At 46.1% G+C, this 16,470-nt stretch overlaps 1 protein-coding gene across 1 annotated transcript in view; it reads right to left on the bottom strand.

Annotated features, from left to right (window-relative positions):
* Positions 1-16,470, bottom strand: part of LOC137653415 (nuclear exosome regulator NRDE2-like) — a 162,823-nt gene that overhangs the window by 89,427 nt on the left and 56,926 nt on the right. The window contains exon 4 of the mRNA XM_068386781.1: positions 9,746-9,892. Within this exon, the coding sequence (XP_068242882.1) occupies positions 9,746-9,892 (147 nt within the window). The remainder of the gene's footprint in view (positions 1-9,745; positions 9,893-16,470) is intronic.

Below are 16,470 nucleotides of genomic sequence, written 5' to 3' on the forward strand. Positions count from 1 at the left end.
CAGAAAAACTCCGTAAAAATTCGCCAGCGATCGCTACACAGGTAGGGGGTGTACTCAACAGCGCCATCTGTTGTTCAGATACCCATTACTCATTGTAAAAAAAGAACTCAATTTTCTCCTCGGTCCACTGTGTCTCTATTGGGGAGGAAGGGAGGGTCCTTTAATTTATAATCACCGGGTAAGTATATTCAAAAATTTATTTTATTATCAAAATAACATTTTTCAATATTTAACTTAGCCGGTGATTATAATAGCTGATTCACACCCAGGGGGGTGGGTAGAGACCAGCAAAATATGTTTACATCATATGAGCTAAGAATTTTTATTTCATTTTAGAAGTTATCAAAATAACTAAACAAAATAAATAGGTACCTGGTAAGGAAGTCGACTTGAACAATTACTCTGCCTTTTTAAGTACGTCTTCCTTACGGAGCCCAGCGATCCTCTTAGGATGCTGAGCGACCCCTAGGAGCTGAAGTATCAAGGGTTGCAACCCATACAACAGGACCTCATCAAAACCTCTAATCTAGGCGCTTCTCAAGAAATGACTTTGACCACCCGCCAAATCAACTAGGATGCGAAAGGCTTCTTAGCCTTCCGGACAACCCAAAAACAACAATAAAAACATTTCAAGAGAAAGATTAAAAAGGTTATGGAATTAGGGAATTGTAGTGGTTGAGCCCTCACCCACTACTGCACTCGTTGCTACGAATGGTCCCAGAGTGTAGCAGTTCTCGTAAAGAGACTGGACATCCTTAAGATAAAAAGACGCGAACACTGACTTGCTTTTCCAATAGGTTGCGTCGATTATACTTCGCAGAGATCTATTTTGTTTAAAGGCCACGGAAGTTGCGACAGCTCTAACTTCGTGTGTCCTTACCTTCAGCAAAGCTTGGTCTTCCTCATTCAGATGGGAATGAGCTTCTCGTATTAACAGTCTGATAAACTAGGATAAAGCATTCTTTGACATAGGCAAAGATGGTTTCTTAACTGAACACCATAAAGCTTCAGACGGGCCTCGTAAAGGATTAGTTCGTTTTAAATAGAACTTAAGAGCTCTTACAGGGCATAAGACTCTTTCTAGTTCATTTCCAACCATATGATAAGCTTGGAATATCGAACGATTTTGGCCAAGGTCGAGAAGGCAGCTCATTTTTGGCTAGAAAACCAAGTTGTAGAGAACATGTAGCCGTTTCAGATGAGAATCCGATGTTCTTGCTGAAGGCATGAATCTCACTGACTCTTTTAGCTGTGACTAAGCATACCAGGAAAAGTGTCTTTAAGGTGAGATCTTTCAGGGAGGCTGATTGTAGCGGCTCGAACCTGTCTGACATAAGGAATCTTAGTACCACGTCTAAATTCCAACCAGGTGTAACCAAACGACGCTCCTTCGTGGTCTCAAAAGACTTAAGGAGGTCCTGTAGATCTTTATTGTTGGAAAGATCTTAGCCTCTGTGACGGAAGACTGATGCCAACATGCTTCTGTAACCTTTGATAGTGGGAGCTGAAAGAGATCGTTCTTTCCTCAGATATAAGAGGAAGTCAGCTATTTGAGTTACAGAGGTACTGGTCGAGGATACGGATACTGACCTGCACCAGTTTCGGAAGATTTCCCACTTCGATTGGTAGACTCTAAGGGTGGATGTTCTCCTTGCTCTAGCAATCGCTCTGGCTGCCTCCTTCGAAAAGACTCTAGCTCTCGAGAGTCTTTCGATAGTCTGAAGGCAGTCAGACGAAGAGCGTGGAGGCCTTGGTGTACCTTCTTTACGTGTGGCTGACGTAGAAGGTCCACCTTTAGGGGAAGTGTTCTGGGAACGTCTACTAGCCATCGAAGTACCTCGGTGAACCATTCTCTCGCGGGCCAGAGGGGAGCAACTAGCGTCAACCTTGTCCCTTCGTGAGAGGCGAACTTCTGCAGTACCTTGTTGCCAATCTTGAACGGAGGGAATGCATATAGATCTAGATGTGACCAATCTAGGAGAAAGGCATCTATATGAACTGCAGCTGGGTCCGGGATTGGAGAGCAAAATATTGGGAGCCTCTTGGTCATCGAGGTTGCGAAGAGATCTATGGTTGGCTGGCCCCAGGTGGCCCAAAGTCTCTTGCATACATCCTTGTGGAGGGTCCATTCTGTTGGAATGATTTGTCCCTTCCGACTGAGACAATCTGCCATGACATTCAAGTTGCCTTGGATGAACCTTGTTACTAATGATATGTTTAGACCTTTTGACCAGGTGAGGAGGTCCCTTGCGATCTCGTACAACGTCAGAGAGTAGGTCCCTCCTTGCTTGGAGATGTACGCCAAAGCCGTGATGTTGTCCGAGTTCACCTCCACCACTTTGCCTTGAAGGAGAGACCTGAAGCTTTTCCAGGCCAGATGTACTGCCAGTAGCTCCTTGCAGTTGAAATGCATTGTCCTTTGACTCGAGTTCCATATCCCCAAGCATTCCCGACCGTCTAATGTCGCACCCCAGCCTACGTCCGATGCGTCCGAGAAGAGAACGTGGTTGGGAGTCTGAACAGCAGGGGAAGACCCTCTCTTAGGTTGATATTGTCCTTTCACCAAGTCAGACAAGACTTTATCTTTTCGGAAACCGGGATCGAGACCGCTTCTAGCGTCTTGTCCTTTTTCCAGTGAAAAGCTAGATGGTATTGAAGAGGACGGAGGTGTAGTCTTCCTAGTGACACAAATTGATCCACGGATGACCGTGTCCCTACCAGACTCATCCACAGCCTGACTGAGCAGCGTTCCTTCTTCAGCATCTTTTGGATGGATAGCAGGGCTGGGGGCTGATCGTCTTGTTGTTCAGCAACGTCCTCATCAGAGGGTTCCTCATCCGAAACTGATGAGGAAACGGCAACGGAGTGGGCAACGTCTGGCTCGCTGAATCCGGTCGCACTGGTGGATGCGTGACGGAGCCGGACGCAATATCATGGAACTGCTGCACAGTCTGTGAACTGTCAACAACCATGAGTGCGCGAGGAAGCACAGCGTCAACCCGATACTGTCTAGACCGTCTGGGTTGTGCAGTCAACACCATACCGGGTTGCTGAAGTTGACGCACTGCGTCAAAACAAGTCACCTCTGCTGGTTGTTGAACGTCCTGAACGTCAAAAACCACCTCCGAGCGTCGCTTAATGTCAACGTGCGGCTGGCAACCCACACTGGGTCGCATCGGTGGAGTAACCACCTCAACTGGCAGACGCAAGTAGGTTACCTCAGCGTCAACAGGGCGCACAACCGACCGGTTGGAAGGTTGTTGGCCAGAAGGTTCTTCTCCGCATTTAAGTCCTCTATCAAGGACACAAGCTTGGACTGCATGTCTTGCAGCAAAGCCCATTTAGGGTCTACGGGAGCAGGTGTGGCAACAGACGGGGTTAGCGACTGAGGCGGAACCGCTTTCCATCCCTGAAAGCCTTGTTTATGCGTGACATAATAGTACAGCAAAACTTCAAAGGCTCGACAACAGCTGTGAAGTTGACCTGTAAACAACTTGGAGCGTCTCCTGGCTAGGCGCCAGGGAGAGTCTACCAGAATTGAGAAGTCTATCTGGGCAGAGGCATGAACTCCCAAGCCGAGAACTTCTCTCGTGTCATATCAGACTCTCGCTCTATAAACCAGTTTAAAAGAAGGGAAAGCAAAGGCTGTATCCCCCAAACTCCTCCTGGTGAAAAACCAGTCGCCTAGCCAACGTAACGCTCTCTAGGAGAGCGAGAGAGCACTAGCTTAAAAACAACGGCTTCGAAGTAGCTAGGCCTAGTGTAAGCTCAGACGTTTAGGCGAACGAGGAGCGGCAGTTACAAAAAGATCCGGACGAAGATCCTTAAAAAAATCATCATGATTTAATGAAAGTCCATAGGAGGCTAAGCAGCTTTAGGCTCCTCTCCATCTGACAGAGTCCTCAAGGGAATATCAGTAGGAGGGAGAACAGCAACTTCCTCATCTACAGGAACCTTGTCCGATAAAAGCTGAGTCTCTTACTGGTGCATTAGTAGCGGACCAGAACGCAACGTCATGTAACTGCTTGACAGTCTGTGAACTGTCAACAACTGAACTGTCAACCACAACAGGTGCGTGAGGACGCACAGCGTCCACTCGAGACTGCTTTGACTGCCTAGACTGAGCAGTCAAAACAACTCTAGAATGCGGAGGTTGACGCACAGCGTCAAAACAAGTCAACTCCGATTGTTAGTGAATGTCTTGAACGTCAACAGGAGCATCAGCCAGTGGCCTAACGTCCAAATGCGGCTGAAAAACCACACGAGACCGCATCGAGTGTGGTTCTAAACAACCTGACTGACGTGACTAAGCTACGCCAACGTCAACAGTAAGCACAAAGGAACGTTAGGTTGGCTGAAAGCCAGGATATCGATGAGATAAACGGCTAGACTCAACGGACTAATCGGCAGAATAGTCTTCCATAAGGGAGGCAAGCATATACTGCATGTTTTGCCATACAACCCCTTAAGTATCAACGGAAATAGTTGTGGTAATAGACGAGGGTAACGTCTGTGACCGCAACACTTTGCCTACAAAAAAAGACTCTCGGAGTCTGTGTTACGCTTTTGTTAGGCGGCGAGCAGTTATCCGATGACTGCATAGGGTCAGAGCTGTCCTAATGGCTGTAACCAGGACGCTGGACCTGTCCTGAAAGGACTGACTTTCGCTTAAGGGCTCCGAAACCTTGTGACAGGTTTCTTATGCGAAAAGCCTACGGATGGCGAGGAGAAACAACGTCTCTCTCGTCTTATGGTAGGGGAGATCTTGGTAAGATACACCCGATACCATAGAGGGAAAACGTCTGTTCGTTGGTCAAGGCCTCTCGAACCCATAAGTCGTTTGACATTACTTCTCCCCTGGGCTTGGGAGCTTGTAAGAGGTCCCGGACTAGGTGAACGACAGGCACGAACAGACGAACCCTCGGACGCAACACTGTAACACTTTGCGCCTCGGACGCAACACTGTAACACTTTGCGCATATCACTTTATCACTTCGATTTTCTGTTTTGCACTTATTTCTACCTGAAACACGCAATTCTACCCTTCATTAAAAGGTAGTAATTGTGAAATTAGTCGTATAATGCAAGCTCATTAATACCAGCAAAAAACAGAAAACATATTTTAAGATAAAAAATTCTGTGGCTGGGAAAGAGACTAAACACTAGTTCATATAACTACGTTTTCAATCTCTCACCGCACATAGCCTGGGGACGAGAATAAAAACCTAAAACGTTTTATCCTTCCTCCCCGTACAGCGACTAGGGACGTGAGTAACACGAGAACAACGTTACCCGCTTGAACGGAACGTTTTCTCTCCTCTCTCTCCCTCCGTCTCTATCTCTCTGTCTCTTTCTCTCTTGATTTCGCACCTAAGAGAAGAGCCCAATTATATATCGTCAAAAAAACATGTTATATGACTAAAGGAAAAAACTGAAAGGTTTTTCAAATAAAAAGTTCCTTTAAATTAGAATTTAAAACATTTAAGCTAAGAAAGAATGAACAAAACGTCAGAATCGATTTACTCTTACTGCAAAGTGAAACCGTGATACACTCTCTCTCTATCGTAACGATAGAGCGCATGTTGAACGTCCTGAACGTCAACAACTGCGTAGCATAAAAAACTAAACGTTAGTTCATCTTTGAAAACAGTACGAAGACTATCAAAGAAATTCTTTCATAAAAAATTACATTTAAAAAGTTTTAAATCCTTAGCTCTTTAAAAGCTAAAGACGATATAAAGGGCTCAACGTTGATTAACTTCGGTTTCCAAGTTAGGACCGCCTACTCTCAGGAAAGTTCTATATAAACAAAGCATTAAAATTTATTTTTGTTTATAAAAAATGGAAAGTTAATCGAAGAGGCCTAATAAAGGCGGAGAGATATAAAATATATATAGGAAAATCTATAACGTGATAAGATAATTACTAAAAGCCTAAACACACTTCCGTCTAAGGGAAGGGTCGGCCATTTAAAAGTGAAAGAAAGTCCATACTCTCTTTGTCACCATAATTAAATCTATCCAAAACGAGTTCAAGTTTTAAGATGAAGATAAAACACCTGCATAGCGAAAGCTCAAAACTAGAATAGTGTACTTCACCAAATAGTTGTGAAAACAAATCCAGTTAGCAACAGCGAATTAGTAGGTCTTGCCGGTAGCCTGACAGAGAGAAAATTGAGTTCTTTGTTTACAATGAGTAATGGGTATCTGAACGACAGATGGCGCTGTTGAGTACACCCCCTACCTGTGTAGCGATCGCTGGCGAATTTTTACGTAGAGTTTTTCTGTCGAGCAACAGAGTTGCAGCTATTATAATCACCGGCTAAGTTAAATATTGAAAAATGACAAATTCATAGATAATTTGTATTTTTTCTAACGATACAAAACTTTAAGTTATTTATTAGGGGTTACTACTTTTGGCGAAGAGGAAAGAACAAGCCATTAAAATTTTAGCGGGGGTTAACTACCCATTTCGCTAGTTAGCTGGGGTGGAGAGGGGTTAATTTGCTACCGCTCCCGCTCACACACCTGTGATTTACCTCACTTTGCTTGGAGGTAGGACTTCAAGGGGGGTAGGGCTGGCAGGTAAATTTGTATAAATAGCTAAGGTTTGTATTGTTAAGAAAAATATAAATTAATGTATCTACGAATTTGCCATTTGTTCTGTAACTGGAATATGAACCTATGCTATTTACTAGGGGTGACTAACCCATTAGGAGGGTGGACGTCTCTGCCAATCTAGTTTTTTGGCTTTACCCAGGGGCTCCTTATTTTTAATAGGTTTGTACCAAAAATGGTATTTTTATTTTAAAATAAATTTTTAAATATACTTACCTGGTAGTTACATATATATAGCTCAATCACGCCGATTCGTCGCGCGTACGGCAGAAATTCAAATTTCGCGGCAATCACCGTCAGGTGAGCAGGTGGTCATACCTGTGTGCCCTCTAACTAGGTAACTGGAACCATTCCCAACATTCCTAAGAAATTCCATGCCCCAGTTTTCAGAGGGGAGGAGGGAGGAACCTTTTATATATGTAACTACCAGGTAAGTATATTTAAAAATTTATTTTATAATAAAAATACCATTTTTAAATACAGTATGTAACTTCCCTGGTAGTTACATATATATATAGCTGATTGACACCATTGGTGGCGGGTTAGAAAACCTCAACCCCGTCGGGAATTCGTATAATTATTAATAGCTACAAATTAGTGGTACCAATAATCTGGTTCCTACCTGATAAGGAAGCTGGCTTCATAGTTATCCTGCCTCATTGCCTGCATTCCTTAAGAGACTCAGCGATCCACCCAGGAGGCTATAAAAGTCTCTGTGGGGTTGCCACAAGGTCCTCGACCTTAACATGGCTAGACCTCCACCCTTGCTATCCTGGCATACCTGATAAAGAAGCTGGCTTAAAAGGTTTTTATGCCTCATTTGCCTGCATTCCTTGAGACCCAGCGATCCAACCAGGGGGCTGTAGAAGGTCTCTGTGGGGCTGTCATACAGTCCTTGACCTTAACATGACTAGGCAACCAACCTTGCCATCTTGGCATAGCCATGGACAATGATCTGACCACCTGACCCATAAACACACTAAAAAACACATTCCATAAAACCTAACCTAGACTTGCATCCCAGGCCGTGGAAGGTTGCAGCAACCTCCACAGACGACCTATGAGAACAATTTCAAGAAAAGGTAAGGGTATCAACAAGGTTATAGGTTAGAGGCAATAGTACCTTCTCCAAGTACGGCGCCAGAGACAACGTACGGACCCAGGGAACAACAATCCTCATACAGGGTCTGTACCTATTTAGGTAACAATCTGCAAAGATTGATTTGCTTTGCCAGAATATCACTTCCAAAATCGTTTTCATAGACTTGCTGTGTTTATAAGCCATAGAAGTTGCCACAGCTTTTACTTCGTGTGCTTTGACTTTGAGGAATGGGAAGCTTTTCCCGTCACAAATCTGGTGAGCTTCCCTTATTAAATTCTTGATAAAGAACACCAGTGCATTCTTTGATGAGGGTAGCGAAGGCTTCTTTACCGAGCACCAGAGGTTATCTGCCTGTCCTCTCAGGTTTCTGGTCCTCTGCAGATAAAATCTTTTAGGTTCCAAACCCGGCCACGATAGCTGAAAATCCGCGAAGTAGGGACACCATATTTACGTATTTATTTAACATGTATATTCAGACTTTTAAAACCTTCCCTTTACGTAGTATTGTTAACAAACTACCCTTTAATATACAGAACACTTAATGCATGTACTACGGTACCCTAAACTAAAACAGGCACAAATATTAAAGGCGATTTTATATCATGCGTTTCCTAAACACGCCAAAAAGCACGATAAAAAATGACAACCAATGTTTTGTTTACGTTTATCTCTGATCATAATGAAGAAACAGACGCATTTACACATCTGTGTATAGGTTAGTTTTTGTATCGACAGAAATACCAAGTATTGATTATATGTTGATTTTGTTATTACCAATGTTTTACTTAATTTTTCTTAGGACTTCCAAATCAATGAAATGAATACCATTTATATAATGTTTTTCTTTATGACGCCGCCTGAAACGGAAACCTTCCATCATAATAAACAAACGAAGGCATTAAACGTGCATGATGAAAGTGATAAAAAATGATATTAAAAGCTTTAAGTAAATATGTTATTACAAATATTATTTACCGTATCTATATAAAATCCTACATACATAGCAAAGCAGGAAAACAATTTTTTTTCTTTTTTTTTTTGGCGTTTAATCAACAATAACAAACTGCCGCTAATGACCGAATGATAATTTACGATAATTCTAAACTGTTACTAAAGATGATTTTCCATTCCATATCCAAAATACTTTTCCTAACTTCAGTTATAAGTCAACTTGTAACCCCCTCAATTATGAAACCATCTAAAAAAAAAAAAAAAAGTAAGAGAAGAAGCATGTACTAGGCCGATTTTTAAAGTTGTCGAACAATTAAGTTACCGCTATAACGTTCGATGTGACAGAGCGAGATTGGAGAAAGTAGGGAAAATTGAATCATGATTGATTTTCAATATAAATGAAACTTTGTGAAGCAACAAAGATTTCATTTGTTAGTGAGATAGAGGTAATGAATGAGAGGTAGTGAAAAGTAGCCCACAGAGAGAGAGAGAGAGAGAGAGAGAGAGAGAGAGAGAGAGAGAGAGAGAGAGAGAGAGAGAGAGAGTTGTTTTAAATGTAATAAACAAAAAAATATGATAGGTTATAACACATTGGTGCTTATGTAATATTAACTGTATAGATGGTTTGAATAAGTTAAGAAATGGTATAAACAATACTTTGGACGTGCATATTCTTAAGACCGGCAGCTAGACATCAGCTGATCTGATCACAGCCAAAAGTAAAACAAAAAGAAGTCAACAATACTCGATTTTCAAAACACACCCGAAATTTAAAAACAAAAGTACACGCTTTCTTAATGTGCAATTAACTATTTAAAGAGTAGCAATTTTCTAGAATAAAATGATGTTTCCCCCAAAAATAGTGGTTTGCTGATGAAATCGGATGCCGTATTTCATGAAAAAAGACCGCGAAGTCGTGAATCCGCGATGGTCGAACCGCGAAGTAGCGAGGGCTCACTGTACCTCACTTTAAAGTCCATGTTTAGTCCTCCAGCATCACTGAAAGTATATTCCTTATGAATAGCTGAAGGGTTTGTATTTAGTGTTGGAACAAATAAAAAACTATAAGTCTTACCTGGCTAACTGAGAAAAATGTGTCATCGGAAAAATCAGGTTGTTCTTATCACCTGATTTTTCAATATAAAATGCATCCTCAGGATTCACTAGTCCAATCAGATCTGTGAGAAAAACACTCTTGCTTTTGCTCACAAGTATATCAGTCCTTTGGGGAGAAGAAAAAAATATAAGTAATGGTAATACTGAAGAGAGCTTGAATCCAGATTACAAAACGACAGTTATAACTTTTCCATTGATAAAATGTAGAATACTTCTAGTTTTGAGGAAATGTGTGAGCTCCTTAGTCATTTAGCATAAAAATCAATTAGGAAAAATTTTAAGTTAAAAACTTAATGATTGGAAAAATATCAAAAGTAACAAAGATAAATATGATCATAGTATAATTCTCAATACATAAAACTATAGTTTAATATCTGTAAAACAAACTCAATCAACATTAAAACACTAGCACACTCAACATTTTCCATCTGCATGACTATAATAAAAGTCTACACCTGTATCATAAATAATTACAGTGTTTAAGAGAAAAAATGAAGAAATAAATTTATACAAATATTCATTGAATATTTTAAAGTAATAAAATTTACTGGGAATTAAATTGTTAAAGATTTAAATTTTATCTGTAATTTTTATATAAAAATGGTATTTTCCTTTTAAAATAAATTTTTAAATATACTTACCTGGTAGTTACATATAAATTTATATAGCTTTATCCCGCCGATTCGTCGCGCGTACGGCAGAAATTCAAAATTCGCGGCAATCGCCGATGGGTGGCCAAGTGATCATACCTGTGCTCCCTCTATCCAGGTACCTGGAACCATTCCCATTAGTCCTCGAAATTCCATGCCCCTGTTTTCAGAGGGGAGGAGGGAGGGCCATTTTATTTATGTAACTACCAGGTAAGTATATTCAAAATTTCATTATAAAATGAAAATCACAAATTTTAGGTAATTTGTATTTTTCCTAACAGTACTTACCTCGAACTATTTTCTTAGGAGTACTGTATCTGGGATCTCCTCCCTATCCGACCAAGAATTTTGCGCAGTCCCCCTATCTCCGTTTTCCCTTGTTGGGTCCCTCCGTGGCGGATGGATACGTGCCCTAAGGCGACCGGGGGGTCAGCGCGTGGGTGCGCTACTGGGTCTTTGTCGTCAGTAAGCATGTGTTTCTACCTCGAACCCCTGTAAGGCACCCGGGGCAGGTTGGGTGGGCAATAACCCGAAAGGAGTTTGAGGTAAGTACTGTTGGGAAAAATACAAATTACCTAAAATTTGTGATTTGTTCCAACACGGAGTACTTACCTCGAACTACTTTCTTAGGAAACTTACACTTTAGGAGGCGGGGGTGGACTTACAGGCCGGAAGACCCACCACTACCATGCTAGGACACGGGACCTAGATAGGCAGCTAGGTCCAGACGACACAAAGAACAGGGTAGGAGAGTCAGGGGAAGCAAGCGAAAGTCTACCTGTTTGTATAAACTCACCTTTATGAATAATCAGGACATGGGCTTCCAAAACATCCTTCTCTCACATGGGAGGAGGGAAGGGAAGGGAAAAGGGTAGCAAGGAAAGGGGAGTAAGGGGGAAACTCGTGTCGCTCGCAATTACTTCCCTCGGGCTACCCGGGGCCGTACCCCTAAACTTGTTGCAGGGCAGAAATCACTGGTCCAATGGAGAAGGAGTCCAGGGAATTTCTCGTGCAGTTTTTCAGGTAGTGGGCCGTAAAGGTGAACTGCCTGGACCATGTGCCTGCTCGCATGATTTGGCCCACTGCCATGTTGCTGTCAAATGCCAAAGAAGTGCTAAGACCTCTAATATCATGGGGTCGCGGGGTCCCCGGGACTGCAGACCCCTCACTGGCGTAAGCTCTCTTGATGACTTGGCGAAGCCAGAAGATCATGTTCTTTGACACTGCCTTCTTTACCAGGCCTGAGGAGACAAACAGACTTTTGATGCCCAGCCGAAGTCTGGCTGTCCTGCTAAGTGAGGGATCGCCAGGACCGAGAACCCCTCGAACCTCGGGTCTGCAATAGCCCGGTTCTGTGTTTTGGACACAAACTCACGCAGAAACTTAAAGGACAGGTCCTTCCATCCTTTCGAGTGCGAGACCTCGAATGACAAGCCGTGGAGTTCACTCACGCGCTTGGCTGAGGCCAGAGCCAGCAAGAACACCGTCTTGAGGGTGAGGTCTTTATCTAGGATATCCTTGAGGGGTTCGAAGGGAGGCCTTGTCAAAATTTTGAGAACCTTGGCCACGTCCCACTGCGGGACCCGAGCGGCGTGGAGGGAACAAGACTGCTCAAAACTTCTGATGAGCATGGTAATCTGGCGAGAGGCACCTAGGTCGATGCCTAGGGCCGCTCGGACCCCCTTGATGGCTGGAATGGAGACCCCCAGGTTGTCCTTCAGGTGGACCAGGAAGTCTGCAATCTTGTGGAGTGATGCATCCAGAGGCCTCAGATTCTGCGTGGCACACCACTTCACAAACGTGGCCAACTTGGCCGGGTACATCACGATCGAGGACTTCCGCAGATACCCTGACATCCTCGAAGCTGTCTTATCCGAGTATCATTCTTTCCTCAATAGATGCTCGGTAACCTCCACGCGTGTAGCTGGAGGCACTGAGGGTTTTTGTGAAACCTTCGAAAGTGGGGCTGGAGCAGATCTTCTCTTATTGGTAGGAGCCACGGAGGAAAAGTCGCCAGGTCCTGTAGATCTGCGAACCACTCCCTTTCCTGCCACCAGGGCACTACCAAAGTCATCATTGTTGCCCTTGGTTGACTGAGTCTGTTGAGCACCTGCCTGAGAATCCCGAAGGGGGGAAAGGCATACGCGTCGAGTCCGTCCCATGAGTGCTGGAAGGCGTCCTCGAACGCTGCTGCCGGGTCTGGCACAGGAGAACAGAACACGGGGAGCTTCGTGTTGAGCCTTGTGGCGAACATGTCTATCACCGGTGAGCCCCACAACAGTAGGACCTTCTGGGCCACTTGTGGGTGTAGGGACCACTCCGACCCCACTACTTGCCCTGCTCTGCTGAGGCTGTCGGCTAGAACGTTTCTCTTTCCCAGAATGAACCTGGCTGTGAGAATGATGTGATTCCTCTCGGCCCATTCCAGGACTCGAGCCGTGAGATCGCACAGCTCCCTTGATCTCAATCCTTCTTGCTTCTTTATGTAAGCCACCACAGTGGCGTTGGCACGCATGAGGGCTATTGCATTTCCCCGCAGTCGATGGGCAAATATTGCAAGGGCCTTTCGAACCGCCAGCAGTTCAAGCAGGTTTATGTGGAGGAGCTACTCCTCCGGGGACCACTTTCCCTCTGCTGTCTCTTCGAGCAGATGGGCTCCCCACCCCTCCTTTGACGCGTCCGTGAAGAGCAACATCTCCGGAGGAGCAGACATGAACGGCACACCCCGTAGGGCATTCGCCCTGTCGGACCACCAGAGGAGCATGTTTCTGGTGGTTGGGGTCATCATGACTAAGGACTGAGGCGGGTCTCCCGGTAACCAGAGGACCTTCAGATTCCACTGGACCGGCCTCAGCTTTAGCCTCCCCTGAGGAACTAGCTTCTCCAAGTCCAGGTGGCCTACGAGTCTCTGCCAATGGCTTTACTTGGTGCATTTGCTATGAATGGTCAAATTATGTGGTCTATATTGTCCAGCCTCTCTTGAAAGAGGGAATGCCCTTGCTACCTGGGAGTCCAGGACCATCCCTAGGTACGTCATCCTGGTGGTGGGGATCAGCTGGGACTTCTCCAGATTGATGGTAACCCGCAAGTCTCTGTAGAACTGTAACAGCTTTGCCCCCTGCTTCTTTAAGGCTGCCTCTGAGGCTGAAAGAAGCAACCAGTCATCGAGATACCTGATCAGCCTGATGCCCTGCTTGTGTGCCCAGGCTGATACTATGGGGAATACCCTCGTGAAAACCTGAGGTGCCGTTGACAGGCCGAAGCAGAGGGTCCTGAACTGCAGAGACTGGGTTCCCCACTTCACCCTGAGGAACTTCCTGCTGGAGGGGTGCACGGGGATCTGAAAGTAGGCGTCCTTGAGGTCCAGGGACATCATGAAATCCCCTTCCCTCAAGGCTGCCAGTACCGACTTCGGCGTGTCCATCTTGAAGAACGTCTTCCTGATGAACTTGTTCAGGGCCAAGAGGTCGATGACTGGTCTCCAACCCCCGTAGCTTTCTCCACCAGGAAGAGCCTGCTGTAAAACCCCAGGGATGATTCCCGGACGGGTCGCAGTGCTCCTTTGTTCAACATGGCCGACACCTCCTCCTGCAAGGCTGCTCTCTTCATGTGGTCCTTGGGGGCCAGCCATTCCGCCCAATGCTCAGAAATCAGGGGAGGAGGTTCTGTCAGGAAGGGAATCCTGTATCCCTCCCTGAGGACTGCCACGGACCATGGGTCCGCCACGTTGTCCCGCCATGCTTGTCAATGGTATATGAGACATCGCCCCACCCGTGGCATGGGAAGGTGTAGGGGGCCTCTCTTCCTATCTCCTTCTGGGGAGACGGTTTGAGTGCCTCGTCTCGAGCCCGAGTATTTTTGTCTAAAGGAGGCCTGGGCTGGGGCACCACTTCTGCGGGAGGGCCGCGAGGACTGATGCCAGGAAGGGGAGGGGGCCTCCTGTCTAGCTGGTGGCGTAGGCCCCATCCACAGACGGTCTTCAATGTGGAGGGCGTCTTGTTGCTGGCTGCTTAGGCTCAGCCGAGACCTTCATTTTCCCCACTCTTTCCATGGTCTCCGCTACCGCCTATAGGGGGAACAGGGTCTCACCCCACACCGGAGCATTCCTAAGGAACTTGGCCTCACGTTCGGGGAGTCTACGAGGGAGCATGTTAAGCACTGTGTCTCTCTATCTTAAGATCCAGTTTGCTGTTTGAGTCAAGGACTGGAACGTTAAGAATTTCATGGCCTTGCCCCCAGAGCGTATGAGCTCATGCAATAGAGCTTGATTCTCAGGCACCGAGAGATTGTGGGAGAGTTGAAAGCCTGCTAAGGTGCATGCCCACCAGTCCAACCAGGAGGCCACATTGATGATGTCCTGAGACGTGTCCTCCATCATAGTGGCCTCTGCCTCTGAGAAGACCACTGGGCAGTAAGGATCCTGTCATTTGTGCTACCCTGGCTCAGAGCCGCAACGGCTTCTTCCATGTCCAAGGCCCCGCAGGCAGCCCGTCTGGCACATAAAATTTCTTCTGGGTCCTTAGCCCAGGCAGGAGCTTGGGGGATCCTTAGGCCCTAAGGGAGTTCTTGTGTCCCGAGAAAACCCGGTCGACATGGTCCATGCCCAGGGACACGTCTGGTAGGGTCAAAGATGGTTTCGACTATACCGGATTGTTCACCATCCTACCCAAACCCAAAAGCCAGGCCTGCTCCGAGAATGGTTTGGGCTCATCTAGCCTGTGGTGATGGCGTTTAAGTGATAACACTTTCCTGTAAGAGGATGCTTCATCAGGCGAACAATCTCCAGAATCCACTAAGCCCGCAACCACTTGATCCTCCGTGTCGGCTGCTTCTTCGATCACGGATGGATCCAGGGGGCGGTCATATCCCTGGCATCCGGCCGGCTCGACAGAGCGGCTATCTCCATCACGGATGGAACCCTCAAGGAGGAGGTAGCCGTCATGGGTCTATCCCCTCCCGCAGGAATCCGTGGTGAGTGACTGCCATGCTGTGCCCACGGCTGCATCCGATGCCTGGATGAAGCCGGTGAGACTTTGGGCATGGGAACCATGCTGCTGGGCTGAGCCAGTGGCTGCCTCCACTGAACGGATGGAGCTGGTGACTTGCTGGGCAAGGGCAAGGGAAAGTTAGTGTGTGCCAACGGCTGCATCCGAAGTGTGGACGGAGCCGAAGAGATACTGGGCAAAGGCACAGTAGCGGCTCCAGCAGCAGCCGAGGCTGGCACTGGAGCAGCAAAAGCCCTGTTCGACCCACAAAGGGGAAAAACTACTTTACCTAATTTTGCCCTTTCTTTTTGGAACTCTTCTTCTTCTTGCTCTTTTTCTTCGCCACTTTGGCCTTCTTCCTAGACGGGCCTGAGTTCGAGCTCGACTTCTTCCTCTTCAACTTATTTTTCCTCTTCTTCATCTCCCGGTCCCTGGAGTTTTCCGACGATGAAGAGGTGGAGGACGAGGTATCGTCCGAGGAAAACGAAGAGGAAGAGGAGCTATCCGAGGCACCTGAATCCTCTGCCACCAACATGGGGCTTGCAATTGTACTACCGGGGTGACGGGTTGCACAAAATCAGGAGGTAGGGCAACAGAAGGCGCCGGACGCGTGAGCAGTGACCCACGTGAGGCAAACCAGCCAGAAAACTCTTCGTCTTGCCGCATGGGTGACCTGAAGGGTGTCCTTGGCGCCGTCCACACAATGGAATCGGGGTCAGAAGAGCACGTGGCTTATCTTTTCCTGTCTTGGTTGCCCCCTTAAGTCGCTGTACCTGAAAAACACTGCCACGGTAGTGGGGAAGGAGCTGGTGTTCCTGATCTCCCCCATACCGGATCCTCACTCGAGACGGGTCCTGCGGGCACCAGAACCACAATGCAATTTGGTTTATTGAAATCAGACTCATGGGGAACAGCAATGGGATGTTTCCCCGCAACAGATTTATCTCGTCCCCTACTCTGGGTAGGGGAAGGAGAAGGGGACCCACTCTCCGAAGGAGCTGAAGGAGACGTCAACGGAGAAGCGAGACAAGGCTTCCTCGGTGACAGCT

The sequence above is a fragment of the Palaemon carinicauda genome, chromosome 14, assembly GCF_036898095.1.
Source record: "Palaemon carinicauda isolate YSFRI2023 chromosome 14, ASM3689809v2, whole genome shotgun sequence".
In the NCBI taxonomy this organism is placed as follows: domain Eukaryota; kingdom Metazoa; phylum Arthropoda; class Malacostraca; order Decapoda; family Palaemonidae; genus Palaemon; species Palaemon carinicauda.